This window comes from Clinocottus analis, unplaced genomic scaffold (genome assembly GCF_023055335.1).
Source record: "Clinocottus analis isolate CAN_PGR_092001 unplaced genomic scaffold, fCliAna1.0.p SCAF_12, whole genome shotgun sequence".
Lineage (NCBI taxonomy): Eukaryota > Metazoa > Chordata > Actinopteri > Perciformes > Cottidae > Clinocottus > Clinocottus analis.
In genome coordinates, this window is record NW_027175843.1 from 6,125,523 (window position 1) to 6,152,055 (window position 26,533).

Genomic DNA, 26,533 nt, shown 5'->3' on the forward strand with positions numbered 1-26,533 from the left:
TGTTTGCACTTTCCAACATGCTGCTGTAAATCTTGTAAATCTCTGCAGCACTAATAAAGGATTATCTTATCTTAACTTAACTCTCGAGGTCCAGAGGATAAATGCACACCGACACACCAACTGTTGATCTCAGACAGAGAAAACTAGCAAAATGACTTTCAGAACATAAAATGAGACAATGAAATATGAACCTGTGGTCTTTTTTGCATCGCTCGTGTGCAGACAGAGATGGAGCTGCGTTGTCACCATTGTTGTCACCATTGTTGTCACCATTGTTGTCACCATTGACATGGGAACCATAGACTGAAGTGCCAACTTCCAAAAGTGACACAATGGTTTATTTGACTATCAGCTTGTCTTTAATCCTAAATTTGGCATGATAGCACTTTTTTTTTTAGACGAGAGGGTGGAGCCAGTACTGTCAACAAAGCAAATGCTAAGTCATGAGTTAAGGCTAGTGCTAGCTATGTATGATATGTACTTACTAAAGAAAAGTACAATGAAAATCTGAACGTCTGGTGGCAACAACATGGTAGTGATCTTTCAAACACACGGTACTTCATTGTATGTACTTTACTGTGGCAATAAATGAAGTGAGAAGTAGGACTACACCTGGACCTCTTGTGGCAGAGGAGTCGCCCCCTGCTGGCTAGTAGACAGATACAAGTTTAGGACACCTTTGTACTGGGTTCACATTTCAGATCGAGATGGAAGTTGCCTGTTGCGTTGAACTCAGAGATTACATGTGTGAACTTCATGATTGAGTAGTAATAAGTAGTAATAAGCAGTTAGAACTGAAAAGAACGTATCTTAATGGTTTTGACACATTGAGTAACTATGAAAACAGCTCCTTGTATGAATTAATCTTATTTTTCTTCTTTTTTTGGTGGGTGGGGGAGCTGCTTGGATGCAGTCCAGTAATACATTATTGTTCTCTTCCCCTGCTCTATATCCTCTTTATCGCTTCTGCTTTTCCTCGAAACACCAATTCTTACATCATCATATCTGACCGGCGTCAAATAAATCTGTAATCATCTTTGTGCCCACATTTCCTGAGCCAGTTATTTTTTGCTCAAATTCCCCCACTGAGCCAACATCACCACCAGGACTCTCAGGAGGTTTAAGAGGTTGACCTGAAAGACTCCTTCGCTCGCTGTGCTGGCTTTACTCCACCTCCAGTAACCGGCTCCAGAGGGATCCCGTCCTAACTCTCTTGTCCGTCATGTACTTAATGAAGACGATGCACATTGAGTCTAATCTTCTGGCTACCACCAGAAGATTAGACTCAATCTTTACCATTGTTACTTGATTGATAGATTCACAGTTTGAATTAAAAAAACAACAACAGCTGTTTATCTTTGCATGTCTGGTTAATTAAATGGCTCTGTGTTAAGATTTCTTGGAAGTTCATGATGGCGAATGAAGGTAAATAAACCAAAATGACTATGATGAAGTGATGATGACCACATTAAAATGATTGACTTTGTTCTGGACTCAGACTTTAATGTCTACATCAATCAGCTGACTTCCACTCTAACAGTCTATGTTGCTGGATTAAAAATAATCTTTTCTATTAGAAAAACACATTCATCTCTTTTGTTTTTTCGTAGACTTGATAGTTTTAACAGGTCCATCTGAGTCTTCAGAACGCTGCTGCCCCGGTCATCACTGAAACTAAGACAGTGGACCACATGACCCCAGAGCCTCAGAGCCCTTTTTCCTGACTTCCTATGGGTCAAAATATTAAATTAAAAACATTATCATTGACCCATAAAGCAGAGATAAGCTTGCACACTGTCCTTATGGTCCGAACAAAACACAGAAGCGGCTTTCAGTTTCATGCCACTACTTTTCCTGAAGTCATTTACACACAAACACACACACACACACACACACACACACACACACACACACACACACACACACACACACACACACACACACACACACACACTCATATATACAGTATTTTATTAAAAATAAACAAGTTAATGGTGATGAACCAATGGAAACAGGGGGATGCCAGCAGAGTGTAAACATGCAGCTGTTTCTATCACTTGTATCTTATGCAATCCAGTCTACTGGGAATAATAGCTTCTTTTTTTTCAGTCAGAAGAAGAAGAAAAAGCTTAATTCCTGAGCCAGCAGCTGTCCCCACGTGTCCAGTGATGATTTAAGGGTTTATTTTTGGACACATTCTTGGTTGGATCATACAGCTTTCTGTCCATTGCCGCATTGTCCACAGCCCGTGATGCTGCCTCTGGCTGAGGGAGGGCTAACTTGGCTGGAGCGTTACTGTCAGATGAATGAACTCACAGCTGGCGCAGCACCAGCCTCTTTTACGCGCGCGGGCATCATTGGCTGAGCGCCGCGTGCGTGTCACCGTGAAACGGGACGAACCAGAAACGCGAGCCCCTCGGCCGCTCTGCTCCCTGTGACCGCGCTCTCCGCGGCAGCTTGTTCTCCTTTCCCGGCCGGAGCTGTCCGCGGTGCTGAAACATGAACCAAAGCGCGGGAGCGGCGCAGAGCAGCCGGCGCTACTCCAGCGAAGACAAGGTAAGCGGCGAGCCCGCCGCGCCGCGCCGCGCCGCGCCGCACGCAGCCCCGCGGCTGACAGGGCGCGTGGCGCTGCTTTGTGTGACCGAGCCTTTAACTTCCAGGAGTCTGTGGTGTGTGTGTGTGTGTGGATGTGACTCAAAACTCTCAGCGGGGGAGGAAGTTGACATGCAGCTCGGAGAAGTTGCGGCGGAAGCAAAACTCAACCGCGCAGGAAGTTGTGGAATGTCAGGAGACGCTTGTGATACGTTTGATCTGTTGGCGTGGTGCAGGAGGCACGATGTTGGATTTATGATTAACAGGCAGGAAGGACTAACAGTGGACGCTCTCTCTCTCTCTCTCTCTCTCTCTCCCGGAGGAATACAGCACTGCACGTATTTGCATACAATATTATCAATATAACATGCATTTACTTCAGTGACTTCATTGCTTGTTGGCTCAAACTGTTTGAGTCGAGCAGCGAGGCTCCACGGTTGTGCTTCACCATCAGAAAACTCTTTGGTTGGAGGAGTGAGAAGAACAGCGCGGTTTCATGAGCAGCGAGGTTTGGCCTGTGGGTGGCGCTACTTTGGTTAACCAGGGTGTACTCGTCATCTGAAAGCCAGCATTTCTTTGTCGGACTTAACTTTCATGGGCTCAGCTGGGGCAGCAGGGTCGTCCTTCAATCAGAGGATCAGCGGTTCGATCCCCGGCTCTGGTAGTCCATGTCGACGTGTCCATGGGAAAGACACTTGGCCCTGAACGGGTGAATGATTAGATAGTTCTGATGGGCAGGAGACATCTTAAATGCATGAATGGATGAATGACATATAGTGTTAAAGATCGATTCATACCAGTACAATCTATTGACCATATAAACTGTGTCAACACAACGTGAAGCTCTTCCTCTTAGTGGCATCATTCATACCAACTAGCCATTATTATCTAATGATGGATGAGATCATACGATAGATGAAGAACTCTTTCTTCATGCAGGAGAAAGGCTCCGTCAAAGGTTTTGCTCTTGTGGAGCCACGCTAGTGTCTAAAGATACGATCTCTCTCTCAGGAAGATTATTTATTTCAATCATCTTGGCTTTATGTATCAATCTCGGGTAAAACCAGCTGCAGAACATCAGGAGAATTCGTGCCATTGTCCCCGTGGGCTTTGAAAGAAGCGTGCTTGCTGGGGGGCTACCTCGTTGTTCATGTGCGTGCCTCCTCAGTTTATCCATTAAACTGAGATTGTCAACGGTACAAATTTTCTTTTTAGACATGACAGTTTTTCTAACGACACATTCCGAACAATCTGAATACTATAAACATAGTTTATGAGTTCCTTCCTTCCTCACTGCCATCTGTCTGAAGCACTCATTTTGATTCAGGACAATGAGATGTGTAAAATGTGTAAAACTGGATTTTTTTTAAAGATTATTAGAGACGTTTAAGATGTTTACACATTGGTGGTCTTTTTTCTTGCAATTAATTCACATGTCAATGCATTTATTGAAATACAAAATGTTGTGTTTGGCATGCGTAAAAGCAACATGCTTTTTTGGAAAGAGGCTATGTTTTCCCTGTTCTTTTGCAACGCAAATGAAGGCATCAACCAATCCAGCAGAACGGGCTGAGTTGTAAAACCACAGCGAGCTCCGTAGTCGAAACCAAAAGGCACACTTTATTATTCCTTTCAACTTTGACCCAGAGTTATTGCTATTATTTTCACCTTAAATACAAGCCGTAAACATATCTCAAGCTCGTATTTCACTTTTATTTTCTTTATTTGTAATGCATCCGATATCTATCATCCTTTGGTTTGTTAAAAAGTAGGACAATCCATCAGAAAGAGACACAATTATTTACAACACATAGAGAAACAACATATAGTTGTGTGGAATACTGATCAAACTACACATGTTTTTGGTAACACAATATTATACAATTGCTCTATTTAAATAACTTGTTAAAAAGAACCGATCGATCTTTGCTGTACATTCACTGTCACATTTCTAATGTTCTGCATTTGAGTAAAGGTCAATTTACCAAACTATGATTTACGTTACGGAATTAAGACATCTGTAAGATAAATGGTAACTATATATATATTTATAGTGCTCAAGGAGAAGTGACTTTTTTAATTGTGTATCAAACCAAACTAGATATTTTTGTTTACCAGATGTGATTTTGTTTATCTCCACAAAGAAGCTGAAAGGATTTAGTTACTCCAGAACATACTGGTGGAAGAAGAGACCAACAAATGCACTGGGTTGGTTTCGAGAGAGTGCTGTCTTCCCAGTGGACTATCCAGGTACTCAAGACCTTAGAAAGAGCATCTGAAACATGTGTCTCTGCTCACCACAGTGATGGTCACACTGTTTTACTGATTGCTAGATTGCCGTTATCCCACTTCACTCGGTTTCCCCAGCAGGAATGTTGTTATCAAAAGCAATATGTCACCAGGATATATATGTACGTGCTTTGGGGCTGAAATGCAGCTTGTGGGGAGCAGTTCAGATAAAGGCACACGTGGTGTTTTACCACAGTGGGTGTTTGCCTGATGCTCGCAGCAGGGTTGGCTTGGTGCTTTTGTCATATTTTGTCACCTGCTCTTTGCCTGTCCAATAGCTCTGCACTGTCCAGGTCAGACAGTGAAGGATTATCCTCTCTAAGCAGCCACAAATACTGCACCATGTTATATTGCAGTTATGGTATTGCAACCCGAATATCAATGGAGTGGTTTGGTCAAGACAGATTCACCAAAACACAGACCGGTTCCACCCAAACCTGGAATCCTTAAAGGTAGCTACATCCGGAGTAGCATGTTGCCAACCCTTGGTACTGGGCTTTGCCTGTGCTCAAGGTACCAGCAGACAAACAGATGGTCTAAGCACCTCAATGTAGCTATTTATTCAGAGATTGCGTGCCAAAACTAACCAGACCTGCCAGATGCTTTGCACACAGACATTATCATTAGAAACTCTTTGGAAAAGGGTAGGCAATTTAAAAAAAAAAGAAAAGAAATGTCAGGTGATTAGAGGAAGCATCTGTGGGCAGAAGAACGAAAGCTATTTTTATATCAAGAAAAGCCTTCAGTGCTGTTTTTTTGCTATTCTTTCAAACAAAAATACTCTTTAGTTTTAATAGCACTGATGCTGTTGCAGCGTCCAAATCCAAGCCACACCTACGGGATGCTGATTGCTCTGTACATCGGCTTGCCCGGAAGAAACGCATCAATTAAGACTTGCCACTCCATGCAATTATCACATAACCCTGTGACATTGATAGATTCAAAGTTGCTTTGCAAGGTTATGCCACATCATGCAAATGGCACTCTGGCATGGGACAGGAGAACGCATCTCAACGTCTCTATTTTTGCAATCTAAATGGAACATCAGGAGCGACAGAGCACACAGAGAGGGCCAGCCTTAATTCCCTGGGGACATAAGTGCTCACCAGAGAGAGACCCAGGCACCACAGGGAGCTCCCACTATGGGACAGATGGGACAACAGGCAGACCTCTTGTTGCCGAACTCCCCGCAGAGTCTTTCAGAGGAATGAAACTAAACAAGAACCTTTCTCCAAAACCAACATGGAAAGAAATCTCTGACAACGTATCAGGTTCTCGAAGGGTCTCTCGGATACTCAATCGACTGTAAAAACTTAGCATGCAAAACCTACATATGTATCTAACCAACATGAACCAAGCAAGAGATCATTCTGTAAGGTATTCTGGAAATGAGTTAATCTTGTTTAATAGCTCCTGGTTCATGTTGAGCACTCAGATTATGAGTGTGGCAATACATCTGAATCTGACTGGGAACGTTATGTCTCTTTGCATATATCTGAGTAGAAAAGGATGTATGAAATAGAAGTGCTTTTCACCTTCAGAGACAGGAGAGGTCTACCCTTTTGAGAGCGCTGTACAGTGTTTGATGAGTAGCGGTGGTTCTTCATTTTAAATATACGTGTGGTTTTAGACAGATGCCAGAAAGTCCACAGTGGGATTGGAATTACCACTGTAAGACTACTGCTTACAGACCAATCCAGCTGTCATCTTTTGTTCACGACGTTGGCCGTCCTCCACATGATGAAGTCATGAGAAAAAGCCTTCAAATTGGTTCGACTCTGACTTAACCCCTGCCAGCTGTACCATTGGTTTGTTGTATTTAAGCTTCTTAGATTTCACGGAGCCATTGTAATTGTACAAAACAACCAACTGCTATGAGTGCAGTTCTTGACGTCAGATGAATCTGAACACAGTGAATAACTCACATTTACATCAATGTTTGCCTTTTGACATCTCCAAAGATCAGGGGGACTAATTATTAAAAAAAAACCTTTTCAAAAATTCTACTCTGATGACGATCATGAAGCACTTTTGAGGGAAGTGTCAGAGCAAATTATAACAGCGTTCATTTTAATGTCGCTCGGGTCTTTTGGTGTCGGTGCCCTATGAAAAAGTAACGGGGGTGAAACAGCTGGAGCGCTGAATCTGGATCTGAAAGGAGATGATTGTGATCGCAGTTTCCCAGCACGTCCCCCTGCTTAGCTCTGAGGCGTGTGGAGCGAAGAAGGCAGGTTAAAGGCAAGAGTGCAGGTGTGGATGTTCTCATCATTGCATGTTGTCCACAGGATTTAAATGCATACTGAAGGCTGTTTACAAATCCAGCAGGTAAAGCTCGGGCTGGTAATGTTCTTCAGAGCTGTCTTTGTTAGAAGCAAGCAGTAATCTCTGTTAGCAAAAAGAAGTGAGGTTGTATAGAAGTCCATATGAATGACTCTACTTCTCTCTTGATGTATTCCTTCAGTAAATATAGTAAACATCAGTTTATGTCTTAAACTCTAGTTTCAAGTCTTCTTCAATACAGCGTGATGTTCATTTAGTAAATGATGATCCATTTAGAGTCAGACAGACCATCAAGAGAAGTATGCTTTCAGACAGGCCTACTGTGATTGGCACTGGAGTCAAAGTCAAAGTCAGTTTTATTTGTCAATGCTTCCATTTGTGCAAACATACAGAATTTTTGAAATTGTGTTTCTCTTCTGTCCAACATGAAGTAAATGGAAATGTCATGAAGTGCAGAAACAGTTAAAAGTAAAAAAAAATAAAACAACATATAAACAACATAAATTAGGAAACCATGAAAACTAAAATAGACTATAAGTACGTGTTATAGCAGCAGTTTAGCAGCGGAGGACATAGATGTAGGAGTGGTGAAGGAGTGGGAGGGTGGGGAGAGAGTTCTGCTCCCTGACAGCCTGGTGATGAAGCTGACTGACAGCCTGGTGGTGAAGCTGACTGACAGCCTGTTGGTGAAGCTGACTGACAGCCTGGTGGTGAAGCTGACTGACAACCTGGTGGTGAAGCTGACTGACAGCCTGGTGGTGAAGCTGACTGACAGCCTGTTGGTGAAGCTGACTGACAACCTGGTGGTGAAGCTGTCTGACTGGTGAAGCTGACTGACAGCCTGGTGGTGAAGCTGACTGACAGTCTGGTGGTGAAGCTGACTGACAGTCTGGTGGTGAAGCTGACTGACAACCTGGTGGTGAAGCTGGCGGACAGTCTGGTGGTGAAGCTGACTGACAACCTGGTGGTGAAGCTGACTGACAACCTGGTGGTGAAGCTGACTGACAGCCTGTTGGTGAAGCTGACTGACAACCAGGTGGTGAAGCTGACTGACAACCTGGTGGTGAAGCTGACTGACAGTCTGGTGATGAAGCTGACTGACAACCTGTTGGTGAGGCTGTCTGACTGGTGAAGCTGACTGACAGTCTGGTGGTGAAGCTGGCGGACAGTCTGGTGGTGAAGCTGACTGACAGTCTGGTGGTGAAGCTGACTGACAGTCTGGTGGTGAAGCTGGCGGACAGTCTGGTGGTGCGAGCATGGAGGCTCCGGTATCTCCTACCAGATGGCAGGAGGCTGAAGAGACCATGTGAGGGGTGGTAGGAGTCGCTCACGATCGTGGTCACTTTGCGGGTGAGGCGGGTGTTATTTATGTCCTGCAGGGGAGGGAAGGGAGTGAGGCATCAATGATCCTTCCAGCTACACGTCTCTACATCACTCCTCCGCATTCCAACCATGGTAACTTCTGATTATTGTTTCGCCAAAAAAGAAACGCAACATGGCGACAGCTGTAATCCAAGATAGCTACGGCGGAATTGCAGAATTTAAAGCTTTGTAAACGCCAGTCCACAAACAAATGGGTCACATCACGACGCCTACATCCACTACTTATTTACATAATATGGTATTAAGTTGAAATTGTCTTTAGACAGGAACAGCAATCAATGAACGAAATGCTCTGACACAAAAAAAGAAAAGAAAAACTCTGGTTTCTGTAATTCGCCCGGCCAATCATTTCATCAGGGCCTGATTGTAATGATTGGACGCTCTACCTGATTGCAGTCTGCCCATGCACTCACTGTGAGTCATTAGTCCTGCACAAGCTGATGGCTCAATAGTTGTGAGTACTAACGACATCTATGTTCCTTCATTATGTTCATAATACTTTTGGGGGAGTGGCTTTGGAGGGAGGTCTGAATTGATGGGCTGTCAGTGTTATATTTTTTGCTAGAATCAAAATCTTCTTAGTTTATTGTTAGTTTCTCAAGATGACCAGCCCAAGCTTTAATTAAGGAGCCTGATGAAAGTGAGTCCAATAATTACTTTTTTCGCTTTGTTTTTGGCCTCACACATCCTGAGGGAAATATCTTCTTCCAATGAAATTGCTGCGCCAACAATACAATTTTGACTTTGGAAAAAAGTTAAATCTTTGCTTCATAAAACCTCCATTATGATTAAATCATCATGTTTTGACTGCGGCTTTCAAAGAAAAGACATCAAAGGATCAGTGAAAGCCGAGTTATATGCTGATCCATCCCAATATCTATTGCTGGCTTGGCACCATATTTCATAACCGAAGAATTCTCTTTTTCCTAAATATTTTGTCTGAGTTACTCCACACAGCACTTTGACATCCAGGGTCAGACAGAAGCGCTACATACTGTTAGGTTTCCCCAAAAACCAGATCATGACTAATTCAAGACTAACACATTCACACAGATCTCCTTCCTGTGTCGGTGGGCCGACAGTGTTTAACACAAAGATCTCCACCTCCAGTAGCAGTGTAAATGTGTGCAGTTCCACTCGGCTGCAACACATAATCGGCCACTGGATTTTCCTGTAAACCCACAGCTTGTATTTGCACTGTTGCCGTAAGTCTGCTGGATCCTTTTGCTTGTCCAGCTGGTGACACCAACAGACTTAACAAACTGCTTGGGAAGGCTGGCTCCATCATCGGCTGCAAGCAGGAGCATCTGCAACAGGTGGTGGAGAGGAGGACACTGAAGAAATGATTATACATATTGGATAACTCGGACCACCCGCTCCACCACCTGCTGAAGGATCGGCGGAGCACTTCCTCCAAAAGGACAGATAAAGGAAAACATTCCTTTATTTTGTGTCTGTAAGCCGCTACTCCAACAACAAATTTCCCCTTGGGGATTAATGAAGTATATATTCATTCATTCATTTCTCAATATTCTTTGCTTATATGAAATGAAGAAGAAGCCTAAAGCTGCCAATCCCTCATATCCATCAGTATTTTCTTCTGCTCTTTTAAAGCAGCCAGAGAGGCGTGCAAAAATAATTGAGCGCTTTGCAGTTGCCCTCTTGGAAAATCCTGTGAGCCAAACTCAGCAATCATGCAAGCATTCAACAAAGGACAGCACCTCGTCCTGTCAATCACAGAGTGTGCTTCTCTTTATGGTACGAGACGCAGTTTAGGAAGATTCCCTGATGAATGGTGATGGAGGAGATTATGTTCAAATGGAGTGGGAACTCTGGGGGACAAGAGTAGGTGAAAATGTAAAGAAATGAAGTCATGACTTTGATGTAAAAGTGCATTCAAGCTGACCAACTGCAGATTATTTTTCCAACATAGACAGGTTCTTTGTACCTTCTTACTTTCAAGATTTTAATCAAGACTCTAAACCTGCTTTTGTTTTTATCTATATGTCTGCATTTAGCATGGCATATCCACTGACATGGGACATTATGTCGGCCTTATGTAGGTGTGAGATGGTGTTAAAATGTGGTAAACCCACACTGACGAGGAACACTTTCATGTCAATCGGGATTGCTGGCAGGCTGTGACATCGCTGCGTCACAGGATGCGATGAGCAATCTGGTGTTGGGATGTTGAATTGACACATACTTGTTTAACCTGATGATGTGTCCATTTAAACTGGTTCAGGATGATGTCATCCAGCATTATACTGATACTCATGATGATATGATGACTGGATACCTGCACAGTTTCTTTTTAAAATACACTTGCCTCAACAAGCTATGTTTCGGCAACAAAACCAGTTAGATTATAGAAAACTGCATGGTTGATGTTGAGTTGACTGACGACCAAATCGCTGTCCTTCTGAGTGACTAACGCCTGAAAAATGAGTCACGAGACAATTAGACTGGCTCCTATAATCCCCTGTGTTTTGGTTCACTTCCTGCAGTGAGGTCAGATTATGTTTTCCTTGACTGCTTGCAGGACGTGATGAAAAGACTAGTTGTTTTTGCTCCACACCAGAGTGTGATTGCCGCGTTCTACATTCCCGCAAAGAAAAAGCTATAAAGTTAGATTGAAACGCATGTGTGGAGGGACCAGTTTGGGATCTGGTGATGCTGCACACAACAATTTGGAAGGTCTGATGTGGGCGCACCAACAGGAGATTCTGTTACCACGTGTCAGACAGTCTCCTCCACCATTACAACACCAATCAAGGGAATAGCTTTGAGAAGAATGATGTTCACCCCTCCAGTGTGGTTCAGAATCTATGCCACAGGAATGTGATAGCCCAGTTATCACAAGATACACCACGTAATACATACGCCACAAGATCTCTCTACCGGTTTCTTATAATGTCATTGTTTGCTGTTTCAGTTTCCCTTTTACTTTCAGACCAGATAGCAGTGTTACTAACACTACTTACTAAAACTGTGTTAGAGTCGGGTAGAATGTATATTAGCTCAGACTGTTCCCATTCACCCTGCGTAGTTATACCAGACGTCAATTTAGATTTATTTGTAACATAACTTCCATACTTAAATAACCCCACATAACCCCAACTCACAGTTTTGAAACAAAATGAACATTTTCAAGAAATCACTTTTTTGATCATTTTGATTTTGATAGGCTGGAGAAGAGGCTCCTCTCAACGGGCCTCATGATCAACTTGAGAATATGATCACCGCGTTCTTTCTATCTTCATTGCAGGACCTTCCCCACAAAAGAACTCCAACAAAATGTCTCCCATCTTTTATTTGAAAATGGTCGAGGCCAACATTCTTCTCTTGAGAATAAGTAAAAACTTTACAATAACCAGTACAAAAATGTAAAAAGCATTCTTTCAAGGCTTCAGCACAAAGGGCTTTCCAAGGTGAGAAACTTCAAAACATAAGCAGAATGAGGGGCAACAGTACGTCCTTGCTAATACAGACTCTTACATTTGTTGGAGTGAAAAAGACGAGATCTCTTGGGTCTTTATTTATGAGCAAGTAATTGACCTTTCTCCCTTCCTGTTCAAATTGGTACAAACTGATGCACTCTGGGAAGCACATTCGTTAATTGAAAGCCCCTCAGAACACATTCTCCAGGAGTGCATTGTTCACACAAACAACATCCTTGAGAAACCAGACAACTTTCAAAACTGGGTCACTCCAACAGTTTCCCCAACACATTAATTATTCTCAGCTGTCATTAAATGTTGTGCTCGCAGATTCAAAATGCAATTATGATAATATCAGGTATTCATATAAGTCGTGGGCTCAACACAACAATACATTTGCATTTCTAAAGAAATGCTGTATAATTCCTGATTGAGTTTATGTGAGTGAGACTAATCCTGAATAACATACTTGCAGCTCTGATGTTTATGGCAAAGCTAAGTACTGTATTAACACCTTGTGTTTACTGGATAACGGTGTATCAATGGCATTTACTCTACAGAGAAAATACAGTTGAAAGGTTTGGTGACGTGTGAGGAATGCCAAGGGTGAATTTATGTTTTTTTGCTTTTTTTACTTGTCTTCTACCGTTCCATAAATAGTTGCTACTAACGAGCTCATGAAGCAGGAGGACAAAGATCATACTGAAAAAAAAAAACTACAGACACATTAAAAGGGGACTTTTTAAATGGAAAATGGAAAGTATCAAAATAGAACAAAGCTGTTTCTGCAAGCAGTCAATTTCATCCAAACTTCCGGCATTAGCTCGTGCGATGAGACAACGGAGCTCCAGAGGCTCTCGGAGGCAGAGAGTGGGCCGATGCCAGATCTTACCCGGGGGGTGGGCTCAGAATCTGGGGAGCTGAGCTCCAGAGCCATGTGTCTCAATCCTTCTGTCGAGGCACTTCCCTCGCTCTGAAAGGACAGACTGTTGGTTGTATAGTTCTTAGCCGCCAGAAATATCACCTATTAATGAGTGTGAATTTGGGTCTGGAAGAGTGGTGGCAGCAGCAGATTGATTTGTTAAGGGAAGGAGTGCGGACTGTGTAATGAGCTGACAAACCCGCCTCGCTCCTCCTTGAGTCACATTCAGGTTGGGAAATACTAACGCCATCTCATTCCATCTTTCTGACGCTTTGTCAGACTCCTCGGCGTCACTTCCTCGCGCACTGGAAAGGTGGCGGGAAAAACATTATGTTTAATCATTTTGGAAAATGTCAAAGAAATAGAGACGGTGTCAGCTTTTCAGTTTCTCTTTAAACCCCCTTTGCTCAGACTCAACATTCTGTAATAAATAGATTATTGTATCACGCCATGTTATGTTATGTGTTATCATGTTATGTTAACACCAAATGTTACAATATGTTCAAACGTCTTAGAAATGATACTCTATGAATTTGGAAATATATGTTTTAAAAGAAGGTAGGGTTGTAGAACTATAAATACTTTTGTGTTTACTGTATTCCATTATGTAATGTAGATATCTGTGTGTTTCACGACTTGATGACAGTTACGCAATACAGTCAGTTTTGTGTAAACAGCAGTAATACTTTAATTGTCAGTTGTGGAATATTCATGAGTTGCAGACTTGTTGCAAACTGTAAATACTGTGACATGAGCTTTGTCATCTCAAAACCATTCAAGAGAATAAAAACAGCAAGTAATGATTCATCATGTACTCATTAGAAGCACCAGATGGTGTCTAAACTGATGGATTAGAAGCTTTTCAACTATAATTTCAACTTCAAACCAGAAAAACTGATGCTTTGAGATCCTTCTTTCCAGTGTACCACATTGTTACTCAATAGACACATAACATGTTACTTCTGTCCTATGTTACATCTCCCATATGTTACCTATGTCCTATGTTACCTCTGCCTATATCGACCCTCTGCCATATGTTACCTCTGCCCTCTGTTACTTCTGTCCTATGCTACCTCTGTCCTATGTTACCTTTATTCTATGTTATCTCTGTCCTATGTTACCTTTATTCTATGTTATCTCTGTCCTATGTTACCTTTATTCTATGTTATCTCTGTCCTATGTTACGTCTTCTGTCTGTTACCTCTGTCCTGTTACATACGTTCTATGTTTCCTCTGTCCTATGTTACTTCTGCCCTCTGTTCCCTTAGTCCTATGTAACCTCTGTCCTATGTTACATCTGCCCTCTTTTACCTCTATCTTATGTTACCTCTGTTCTATGTTACCTGTGCCCTCTGTTCCTCTAGTCCAATGTTACCTCTGTTCTCGGTTCCCTTAGCCCGATGTATCCTCAGCACAATGTTTCCATAGTTGTCCTTTTCCTCTGCGCTGTTACCTCAGTCATGTTTCCTTAGCCTCAATGTTTCCTTAGTAGTTTTCTCAGCCCACATGTTCCCTCGGCCCATTGTTTTATGTCTCTCTTGTATTAATTATATAATTTCAATGCTGACAACCTCACAGGCAGTTGTACAGCCACATGGTTCCATTTCTCTGTGTCATGATGCCAATCACAGGGTAATGTATGTGCTGAGATTAGAGGACAACATGTTGTAATGAGTTGTCACAGCATGTTTTCTTGGGCTGACACTGCCAACAGCAGATAACTAACACAATGTGCTGAAAAATTGAGAAAAAACGTCTCGCATCGTCTTGTTTGAAGCCATCGTGGCTATGATGTGCTCCAGTCAGTAGCACACCCAGCACATTGACAGAGCATCCATTAACAACAATGTCAGTCAATCAATGTCACATGTCTGCAAGATTGTTTCCACAAATATATCGACGAAATGTTTCATCCGCTTGAAAACTGGAAATATGTGCACACTAGCTGCACTGTCATTATATAGCACTAGTTTGGGGGTTTTAGTGGAGGAGAATTTGAATTCCTGTTGAACTTTAAAAGGTTTGGAGTTTTATCGTTGAAATGGCATATTTCCTAGTTGTTGTTGTTGTTTGTTTCATTGTTGCAAATTAATTTGTCTCTTGTGGTTCACAAATAGTCGGTCTGACACACCTCATACAGCTGCACATTTTCTCCTGTTACACTCCCTTTCCAGCTGGCTGAGCCCAACACACCAGAAGAGACACAGATATCCATGAATGTTGTGCACCGAAACCCACGTGCACAAAATCTGATTTTGGATACCTGTCAATTATAATCACACGTAATGAGATACGGCTGCTTTGTTATAAATCCAGTTGTTCCGAGAGGGAGTGATATGAATAAGTCAGCCGCTGGAACGGAGGTGCCTCCTTCCCGCTTGTTAATGGCAATTGTCAGCCCATGAAAGACTTTCCAGAACGCGGCTGTTGTGTTCAGCCGACGGGGGAAATGTGTGGATGGCTTCCATAGCAACTTGGAAACGGGAGGGGCTGTTGGAGCAGATGCCTGGGAAATGTGCTCAAGACACAAACAATGCCTGAAAACATATGAAAAAAACTGGGAGAGAAACTATGAAAAAGATCAGCCTTAGTCTCTTCTCCTGGTGGCAATTTAAAATAAATATATAATAAAATATACATTTGGTGCAGAGGGAGGGCACATGGAAAATGCTGTTTCAGCTAAATAAATTCTTTAATTTCAAAACATAATATGAGAACTGAACCAAAAATAAACTGAAACAAATTGGCAAATTTCGGGAGGCACAAACAAATTGAACGTGTAGAATTGATAAGAAACAACACGCAGCCTAACCTCTCTTTTGAGAGGTTAATTGTATGTTTTAATGCAAATTGTTAAAAAAACAAACAACTGAAACCTGTGGGCTGTAAATGATGTATTCTTCTTTTAATATTACTATTAAATCATATATGGTGCCTTTACGCCAAAGTGAGGTTTATGAACATATACATATCTATGGAGAGGCATGAAACGCTCGCATGGATTTAAAGCCTACTTTTGCCGTGTTCTTCACCTTCAGGTGCACTGCAGATATTCAGTGACCTATGTTGTGCTGTTGCTCTGAACACTTTCCTTATCTTCCTTACACACACACCCTCTCATAAACAATATTGATTACGCTAAGCCTCCGTTGGCCGCTCTGCACCGCTCAACACACCATCCGTGTTCTACATTTACCATCTACCATTTTGTCCTTCATTGCACCTCCGTTCAGACACCCTTAATCCGTGCAGCTCCTCTGTCTCTACATCTGATTACACTGTGCTTTACAGGCTCGCGGAATAAAACCCCGCACCGATTGCGTGTTATCTTCTGCCGCCGTTGGATGTCCCGCAGAGGGAGATGACGGAGGGCGGGCGGGCGGGCGGGCGGGCGTCCGGCCTGCGAGAGAAAGACACGATCGGAGGGGCAGGTGTGGAAAAGGGCCGCAGAAGCAGAGGTTCAATGTGCCGCCTCATTATGCTAATCCGACTAAAGAGAGCCTCCGTAGGATGCAGATATGCATGAGCTGGAATTGGCTTTGAAGAACCGAACATGCTGAAGGAATGAATCCACGGGGGGCTGTGTTTCCCCTTCTGTCTAAAGGGGTGTGCATGGAATGAAGTCTACTGTATATGCATGCAGCGCGCCTCTCTTTCTCTCTCTCTCTCTCTCTCTCTCTCTCTCTCTCTCTCTCTCTCTTTGAAGTAGAAGAATGTGCAAACCTTCATCCTCTTCACATCCTCTTCATGTCACAAGAGAAAGATGTGAAGGTGCTATCGAGATGAGATTGGTTTGAACATGTCTTCAACATGCCCAAGGATTTTTGTATCTTTGCCTCTTCATCTTCCCATTTCCGCCTTGGCTTTCGTCCTGTCAATCATTCGTGAAGGACTTTGAATTGCATTTGATTTTTTGAATACAACTTGATGGATTAATTGATATTGACATTTCCTGCTTGCTTGATCTCCGTCGAACAGTTTGCTTGATCTTTATTGTCTCTGCGTATGATCGAGTTTGTCATGTTACTACGATTCCTATAATGCCTTGGGAGGAGGGTGAGGGGAGGGGGGACAATAAATAAAGCAAAGTGTGACGCTTCTGTTAGCGAAAGGAAATCTGCGTGACTGACGGGTAGTCCGGCACAAATGGTTTATGCTTGTCAGGGTCGCACAGGGCTGGCTACCTCACATTAGGGCAAGCCATTTGGAGAATGAATGACGGGTGGATAGATGGATGAATGGATGGGGTAAGATGGACTGTGACAGAAGCAGGGATGGCACAGGTATACTTGAGGAAGTGCGAGTAGAGCCGTCATCTTCATCTATATAAATCAAAGCGCTAGTGCGTCTTGTTTGTATAGCCTGATTGTAGCCTGGTCTCCTAAAAATGGCGTTCCCATGTGACAAAACTTTATTGACAATTATGTTTGTCTGACGTATCACAAACACATTGTCCTGGTAAGTCTGCAGGTTAGGATGGCTGGCTGGGTCAAACAAACACAGGACTTTCACCCGGGTAACGTAAGTGTTTGTGTCTCGTGTGAAACCAAAAATTATTTTTCATTCAAATTTAAGTCTAATTTTAAGCCAATCCATGATATTTTATATATCCAAGTATTTTGGTTGCCTAAACATAACCAAGTTTGAGTTTACAATGTTAAACATTGAGAATGTAATTGAGATGCAGTTTAGTTGTATGGGAATACATATTTGCAGGAGACAGGGTTGCTCATTGGCATCAGTTATATCACTCATGCTTCAAAATCAGTGGCTTACTAGCTGCTTAGTCACCAGCTGACTAATAACATTAAATCATATCATATAGCTTATCCCTTTGCTCATATCGATGCTATTTGATGCAGCACAATGACGGACAGCATTCAAACTATGCTTCTATGTGTCTTTGTTGCTGTTGTGCCAATCACATTGCATGAGAAGAATACAAACCACACATTTCTAACTGGAACATGCAACATATCCTCATCCAAATGATGTCTTGTGCTCCTGATGTGTTAGACAATCGGTTAGGTTTAGGAAAAAAAAAATCAGAAGTGACGTTGTGTAAGATAGGTGATACATAAATAAGGACAGAAAAGTTACTTAAAATTAAAGTTTAATTTAACGAGCAAGAAAACAACTTTTAATGAGCACAAGCAGCTCCAAACACCTCGTCTTCCTCTGGCTTGAAGCTAGACGAAGGAAACAGGTGTCTTTTGCTGTGCATGTCTGTTAGTCGGGCATCCAACAAACCTTCCACGAGTCATAGACAAAAAGGAGCGCTATGAAAACCTTCCGGGTGGTTTAATTTTTGAGCATCCCTTGTATCACTTGGCCTGCGGTGCCTCTGGAAAGCAGCAGAAGCGTTGCACTCATCTCCACATTAGCATGCTTTCCCTGGTGAATGAAACCCGGAGGCCGAGGTTTAGACAGTTTTCTTCCCTGCGGCATCTCAATTAGCTGACTTTCACCTGAAACTCTTTCACATGAAATTTCCCTCATGTGCCCTCCGACTCTATACAAGCGTGTTCTGTCAAGATTTAGACAGCACACGGTACATTTGTATGCATCCTCCATGGCATGGCGGCGGGCCGGCGGCTCACAGCTATCGGTGCTACGCTTTCATGCACAAACTAGAGCTCGGATAACAGAGAGAGATTTCATTCTGCTGAGGTAGCATATCTTTACATTGCTAATAGTTGTTTGCTGCGGTATCGAGGTCTGCGGGTTAAATACCGCTCCAACAGAGGAGAATTTAATTAATTTGATATTGTATATAATTACAAATTGGCCTCAGAGGGCTTCACAATGTGTACACATACGACCTTCCTGTTCCGGGACCTCACATCGGATCAGAAAGTATGCCATTGCATACAAGTGCGCCAGCTGAAAGCCATTACAGTGAGGTTTTTTTAGATACTTAAAAAATCACACGCACCCATTTCACACCTGAAGGATCTACGATGTCATTCGTGGGCTGACACATAAAAGCGGGGCCTTAGGGCGTATACCCTCAAGGCTGCTTAATTAATGCAGCGCTCCGTGCGATGGGAGCTCTGCGGCGGGACAGATGGACGTCGGGCGCCGCCTGTTCGGCACCGCTGATGTTTGAATTGCACTCAATGTCTTAGCCGGTGTTCGTTCACAGATCATTAACAGTGACAGGATAAAATGCCTCACTGCAATCCATATATTTTCACATAGAAATGAAGTCAGATGAAGTGAATAGTAGGTTCAATGGTGAACTCAAACACTCTACATACATAAATGCAAAGGCATGTTTTATTAATCCTCAGAAGCGCTGTCACCACCTGTCTTGTCAAATTGGTTACATTGACATGGCCATAATTAGTCAGTTATACAAGGTTTATCATGGAAGTAAAAGTATACTGAATTTGTAAGAAAAACAAATCATTAGAAAAGTTGAATCTGTGGCATTGAGCTCATCGATACAGCAGTGAACAACCATTATCTACGTAGGTAGATAGTGGAGGATCGTCTACCCGGCAGATAGTAAAGTTACTTCCTGTGTGTGTCGTTACCAGAGCGTTCCTCCATGCATGTCTTTTGGTGCATGTGGGACCACGAGGCCCTGATGGGGTTCAAATTATACTTCATACAGCACCTTTAACACTAGCTTAAAACCACTAGAGAACTTACAGTTTATAAAAGATCCATGTGCCAGTGGACGGTTTATTGAGACAAGGATTACCTCAAGATTACAACATATTTAAAGAAACACTTTGACAGGATATTAAAATACAGAACATCCATCACATCTAAACGGTTAAAACCAATAAAACAAGTATACATCTAAAATACTAAGGGATACATATTCACAATTAAAAAAAGATAACTAAATGAACTACCTAACAAAACAATGTAAAACAAAGCCAAGCAACAAAACAATGCAAACCCAAAACTAAGCAAAACCATGAATATAAGTAAATTGTGGATTTTTTTCTGTAGGAGAAACAACAAAGTAAAAGATTAAGTATCAAAAATAAATAAATAAATAAATAAATAAATAAATAAATAAATATATATATATATATATATATATATATATATATATATATATATATATATATATATAAGCAAATTAGTGACTCAAAACAGCATTAGTCTGCAATGTGACCAGCCTGCTCACTACACAACCCCCATCCAGAAAGCTCTACAGGGAAGTGAGCATTTCTGGAGCTGGACCTCGAGTACCAGACAACAGGATGAAACCCACCACAAATATGTCTTAATTTAGGAAGCTAAAGTCCACACCTACCAAACCCTGGGAGTGAAAGAGAGAGCAAAAGGCAGCTCATGGTGTGGCTTATATATAGTGGCCCAAACTAATTGGGAACCAGGAAGTAGGAGGGGCTAAGGCCTACTCAGCCCTACAGTAGCCAAGGAGGAACATTTCATCAGACGGCTACACATGTTAGTGTACGTGGGCGTGCGCCGCTGGCTCGCTCACCGCCCCCGCCGCTCTACGCGGTGACCGTGTACCGTTGTTCAAACAAGAGTTTCATTTGTCGGCTTCTCTGGCTTTTTCCCCAGAGGAGAACACGTCTTGATTCCTGCTAAAAGTTTTAGAAAGGAGGTTATTGTAACACCCATCCTTTCAACAGTCCTTGAAGAACATTTTTCTTCAAAAAGGGCTCTTTGAAGATGGGTTTGCATTGTTAAAAATAACTTTTGATTTGAAAAACGCTTTCTTCTCACGAGTGTTCTTCAGAAGCAAATAGTTCCTGGTGCAACCTTTGCCCTTCAGGCTGACTCACATGCCCGAAGAGTACAAGAGTTTCCTTCTTGTAAAAAGTGTCTGTGGATGGCCGACACGAACTCCTCTGTCTTCTTCATGCTTTTTCTCTTCACTAAGGACTTCTCATCTATGATGGCCTGAATGTTGAGGGTCTCGTTCTATTTTACAATCTAATTTACTACTTTATTGTGAGGATAATTAATTATCGAACGACCTCCCTCCCGCACTCACACAATCTTGCACTGCATTCATTGCAGAGCGTGTATATGTGTGTGTGTGTGTGTGTGTGTGTGTTTGTCTTATTGTCTTATACCACTACTTTTATGTATGGAGTATTTATAAACCAGACTTGGTAACAGTTGTACTTCATTCTTCTCCTTCTTGAGCTTTGTCGACATGATGCATCCCGTCCTTCATGGCCACAATAACACACTCTCTGCTGAAACAGTTGCACTTTAATCAAATGTGTGCAGCTGTCCTCCCCTCAGACAAGCCTTTAAAATCACAGCGTCCAGTTTACTGCACCAACAGAGACAGAAATGGCTCACTGGGATTAAGATCTGCAGGGGAAATTGCTGTAATGTCTTTTCACAACCAGTGGGGGGCAGTGTCACACTGAGCAAAAGCTTGCTTGGTACATTTGGAGTGAGTGAATACCGGTGCAATAAATAAGGAGGGAGAAAAAAAGAAAAGAAAATGTGAATTATGAGATTTGTTGCAGCAGTTTGTATACAATATCTGTAAACGGGGTACACATTAGTGTGAATAATAATCATGGATTCATGACTTCTGGTCTGTGTTCTTGCTACATGGCATTACATCCTCACAATGTGACCAACAAGTAGTTTCAGCCGTCAGTCCCATCAGATTGTTGCTTGATTACAGTAACTGCCACATCGTCTTTCTGAGGCAGAAGTTGACTGTTAACAAGCAGCTTGTTTGGAGACTCAGACGTGAGAAGACGGGAATGAGATGGACACTTCTGTACTTAAACAGCGACGAGCTCCCACATGAAGCCCGTCATGCTCAGAAAAGGATATCAGCAGCTTGTCAGTCTGGATGGGTTTCTACGCTCGGGCCTAGATTACCCTTCGCTCCAACTGCTCTCTTTCTCTCTCGTATCTCTTCCCGGAGAACTTCAATTCATTGGCAGAGATATCAAAGGCTGCATTCAGGAGATGTATAGCTGATAGCCTCTCCGCTCCAGGGGAGCTCTATCACACCGGCTTCGTGCATATCATATCGCTGACAATCCTGATACTGAATACAAAACTAAAGGGAAGACGGCGTAAGCAGGCAGGGAAAGGTTCACTCAGCTGGGCTTTTGTTTTCCTTCTTTATCTGTGGCAGGATTAGGGTCTATTCAACAAGAATAGACGTGTGCACCAGTGGTTTGACCGTGGCTGTGAAAAGACATCTAGGAATTGTAGGAACATCCCTCTGTTATTGTCTCTGCCTCCCCTCTTATGTAAGTCAAATCCTTAATGGGAACAGGACCCCGGTGGAGAACATTGGATATGGTTCTCATTAATTCATGTTAATAGTCTCAGCCCCGACAATTAGGCAATCCTGATTAACAGTCATAACAGTCATAATGGGGCATTGTCAATTTGCCATACGCAAGCCTAATTAGATACAAATGTCTTAGTCTTTAAAGTGTAGTGAACACAGATATGGTGTGTTATGAATGTCTCCATACTGCACGAGAACAGTGGAACTCCTTATGCAACACAATGCCATGTCACAAACAGTACAGGTCGAGCCAAACAGTTGTGACAGGATCAATAGCATCAATCACCTCGGCTCTTTGCAGCTTTCAGCCACTTTCAGCTCCATTGTTTTGGTTCACTGGTCAGTGTGCTGGCTGAGACCCGAGCAGCTGTCACTGACTTCTCAGCTCTGAAGCTCTCTTTCTCACACGCTCACACACACAAACACACACACACACACACACACACACGGATTATACACCACTGCAAACAAAGAGATAAATACGGAACGGCGCACAGTGGCTGGTGAAGAAATATGAACTCATAACAAGCCAAAGGGGATTCAATATGTTTTTCTCAGGAGTTCTTGGACAAAACCGGGGAAAGAAAACAAGTAAATGTTGGACTTTCACTTGTCAGGAGGTGAGAAAAGAAACTCTGAAGTGGATGCTCTTGTTGTTCTGGTGGTTTTAAATCTGTACAGTAAGTAAGCAACCATAAAGAAGATGAAGTACACAAAGAGCTGATATTTGAGCTTGCATTCATTATTATTTTTTGGCCACCTAGAGGCAACAGAAACAAGCTGGAAACATAAAATAACATAGATTTTATATTCATAAGTTGCAGACATTTGCTTGATCACGTCGCGAGATGACACAAAGCAACGTTAGCATTCATTTGAGGTGGCATTTAAAGAAAAAAGAACATTTCCCTTATTTCCCTTTCCATTATTATGTTTGCAGGAGACGGCCGTTTGTGACCCAGTTTCCAACCCCAAATGAACATAAATCTCGACCATTGGTCTCCACCAACTCCTGGGACAAGATATCTGTATCTTTAGCTGGTAAATGCTCCACGATTTCCCTCAGCTAGTGGCTTGAGTGACTTTGTATGTCTGACGTTTGGACCTTGGTAGTTAGTGTACGATGGGTTTAGAGCTTTCTTTCTCACTGAAAACATCTGCTGCTGGTGTCGTGGTTGATAAGAGTGGTGAAAGTGAACCAACACAACAAAGCTAAAACCAAGTGCTGAAGCCTAAACAAAGTGTTTAAAGACACTCAAACATGACGTTTTGTGGACTTCTATTTTGAAGCCTTGAGTGGAATTTTGGTCGTGGCCATCTTAGTTTTGCAGTTGCCATCTTGCAAGTGACCCAAGAGGCGGAGCTGAGTACGACAGAACGCTGAATAAGTCAGTTTAGACAAGCAAAAAGAATAGAATTTAGCACCAAAAAAACCAAAAACATTCAACTCTAAATGGAACATAATTTACTAAATGAACATCATGCTGTATTGAAGAAGAAGACTTGAAACTAGAGATTGAGACATAAACTTATGTTTGCAATGTTTACCATAAGAATACATCAATATAAGGTTAACAAATGAGACACACAGAGATCAGCAGAGTATTGGAAAATATTTCTTTTTTTATTAACAGAAAGAAAAATTGTCTCTCTGCAGCATCCATGTACTAACCCAGACACTGCCCGACTCTCTCAGGGTCTTAATGTTATCCTGAAGTAGAGGTATTGATTCGTAAAACCCCTCTCAGACATCTTTTATGAAAAGTTCTCTATTAGAAAAAAGTGGACTGCATTTTTTTCCAGAGGAATACCATGAGATGTCTTTGCATTCGTCGAGCCTTTCACGGACCGGCGTGTTTCTGAGCACATCTCTGACACTTGGAGGCTCGTCCATGCTCCATTTATTTATCTATTTACTGCACTCCTCCTCAGACATGTTTGGCCATCCATGTCTATAGTGCGAGGGCCTATCACCAAGCCCGGCCGATGACACACTGACTGTATGTTTTTCGCTCCTCCAGAACTGAGCCAAGCTATTTCAAATTTCAAAAGCAGTGTGGACATTCTAATAATAGTGTTCATTGATGATTTAAAAAAAAATGTATCTGCTGCTGCCCCTTCACCACTGCTTGACCTCACCGTTACACAGCCCTTACCGGAGGGGAAGTGAAGCGGGACATCGCTCCCTTTAAAGCCACCAGACTCCATCCACAATAACTGTTATTTTAGCTCGCAGAACATGTAGACTGAAGACCTTATTAACCTTATTTCCAAACTCAGCACAGCTAACGCTGACTCAGCTAGTGCTAGCGTTCACATGACTCACATCCATATGGACTAGCTCACCATGTTAACCAACCACGCTGCGACTTGCTAGATGGGCGTTTCGATTTGAGACAAACAAACCGTAGAAGAATGCAGATGGAGTGGATTTGCATCATGTTTTGTAGATTAGCCACCATTATCAGTGGCTCAGTGGCTCAGCACATGTAGTCCCTCAAAAAAAATGGACTTGGAACACAGCTGGGAATGCAACCGTATGGACCTGAGCCTGCCCTGCGTGGACCAAATATAATGTCAGGAGGAAGAAATATTTAGTGCAGTTTAAAACCTTTTTAACCCAGCGCCCTGCGGCGTCCATTATTGGACAAGGAAATAAAAACATAAGTCTTTCGGGAACCACAACATTGATTAACTTTATTTAAATTGCTGAAATACAGTAAAGCCTTGGGGCAAGAGTTCTATCCGAACAGAAAAAAATAAACTGACCGTTAAGTTTATGTAATTACATGAATCCCTTAGCTTCACCGTCATTTGCGAGCGGCGGCCGTAACGTTTCACTAGATTGTTAATAAATACACGTTACAAAGTTGGATTAAAGACACCTCTTCATAACCCTACGAGCTGATAGGTCCTTGTGTGTAGTGTGTTAATACCTGAAAAACCCCGATGCGGCCAGACAGTTTTTTTCCCCTACTCTCCTTCAAATTTTACGACTGCGACGGCTTCCGTGGTCAGGGGACGTTTAGTAGAACGTCACACGTCTAAAGCAGAAATTTAAGCAAAGACTGAACTCCTTGGTAACAGGTCAAGGCTTTGCTTTATTCCGCTCAAAAGGTTAAGGCAATGTTTTTACGCAGGTGGACTTGCTTTCAGACGAGTAAAATAATAATCACTGGATGGCCATCATGTTTTGTTTTGCAGCCACATACTTATCCTCACGAGAGCAAGGTTCAGTAGTTACTTGATGACAAACCCGGTAGAGGCCTAAATATAAAGCCACAGGTTTTCCGTCTAATCCTGATGTCATTACGCTCTCTACATCTCGGGACAGCGTCATTACATCGGGCAGCACTTCTTTTTCTTACCTATTTCAACCTGGAGCAAAGGACTGAACCTAACAAACTGTAATCAGGAGCTTCTTCAGATGGACCGCTGAGGCGGTCGCTCCTCTTTGATCCTGAGCTGGCGATGGAAGGCAATGCAGCACACACAGCACCTCAAAGGAGCGACGCGGAACCAGTTGTTTCCATCTGTCCTCTGATGATTATTTGCCCTTTTTATTTCCCCACCAGTCTATTATTCCGGCCTCATCTGGATGATCCCCCACCTATCTACTTCCAGCCACGAGGTCAGTCATATGCTGCCTATAATTGAATCCTCGGGTGGAAGAAGCATATTTACAGGGGCTGCTACTCTATCTGGTACACTGTCTCTAACCTTATCAAAATCAAATGGGCAGAGAAATATTTGGTGAAATAACAAAGGCACCACCGGGGCTTTATCTCATATCTATGGAAATGTGTGTTTCCTGCAGTCAAGGTTGCTGCCCGGCAGTCACTTCCTCCCCCTGTCTTATTCATCTGAAAAGCCACAGTGTCAGTGAGACAGGAACCTTTTGGTTACATTCAAACCACATAGGATCAAGACATTTAGGGAAACAGCCCTTGGAAGACAAACATTCAGTCGGTCTGAGCTTGTTTTCTGTCTTCACAGGAATGGTGTTGCACACATGCACTGCAGTCACAGTGGAGCTGCTGCCTGTGTTACACAGCTACGACGGTCTCCTGCCTGTTTACTTATTCAAGCAGCGGGGCTGTGCTGCAAAAGCGCTGCATGTTTGATTTTCAAATTCATGTTAGCCAGCAGAGGCGTTTTACTGCTATGGAGCTTAGAATAACATATATTGTTTGCTAATAATACTTATGGCAACAGAACAGTTCTCCTTTAGCACGTCTTTCTCAGAGCTGCCAACTTCTCAATAAACCTTGGAGTGATGGGGGGGGGGGTAAATAGAACGTCTATGCAGTGAATAGGTTTACAGAAGCGCTCCTTAGCGCCATATATCGTCGGCCTAAA

The 26,533-nt window shown here is 42.6% G+C and overlaps 1 protein-coding gene across 2 annotated transcripts in view; it reads left to right on the top strand.

The window, feature by feature from the left end:
* Positions 1-2,407: 2,407 nt before the first annotated feature.
* The window catches only part of LOC137783346 (inactive dipeptidyl peptidase 10-like), a 104,317-nt gene continuing 80,191 nt past the window's right edge, over positions 2,408-26,533 (top strand). For both annotated transcript variants that reach the window (XR_011077323.1, XM_068573217.1), the window contains exon 1: positions 2,408-2,556. Coding sequence is in view for 1 of the 2 variants with exons in the window: in XM_068573217.1 (XP_068429318.1) it covers positions 2,500-2,556 (57 nt within the window). In the remaining variant the exon portion in view is untranslated. The remainder of the gene's footprint in view (positions 2,557-26,533) is intronic.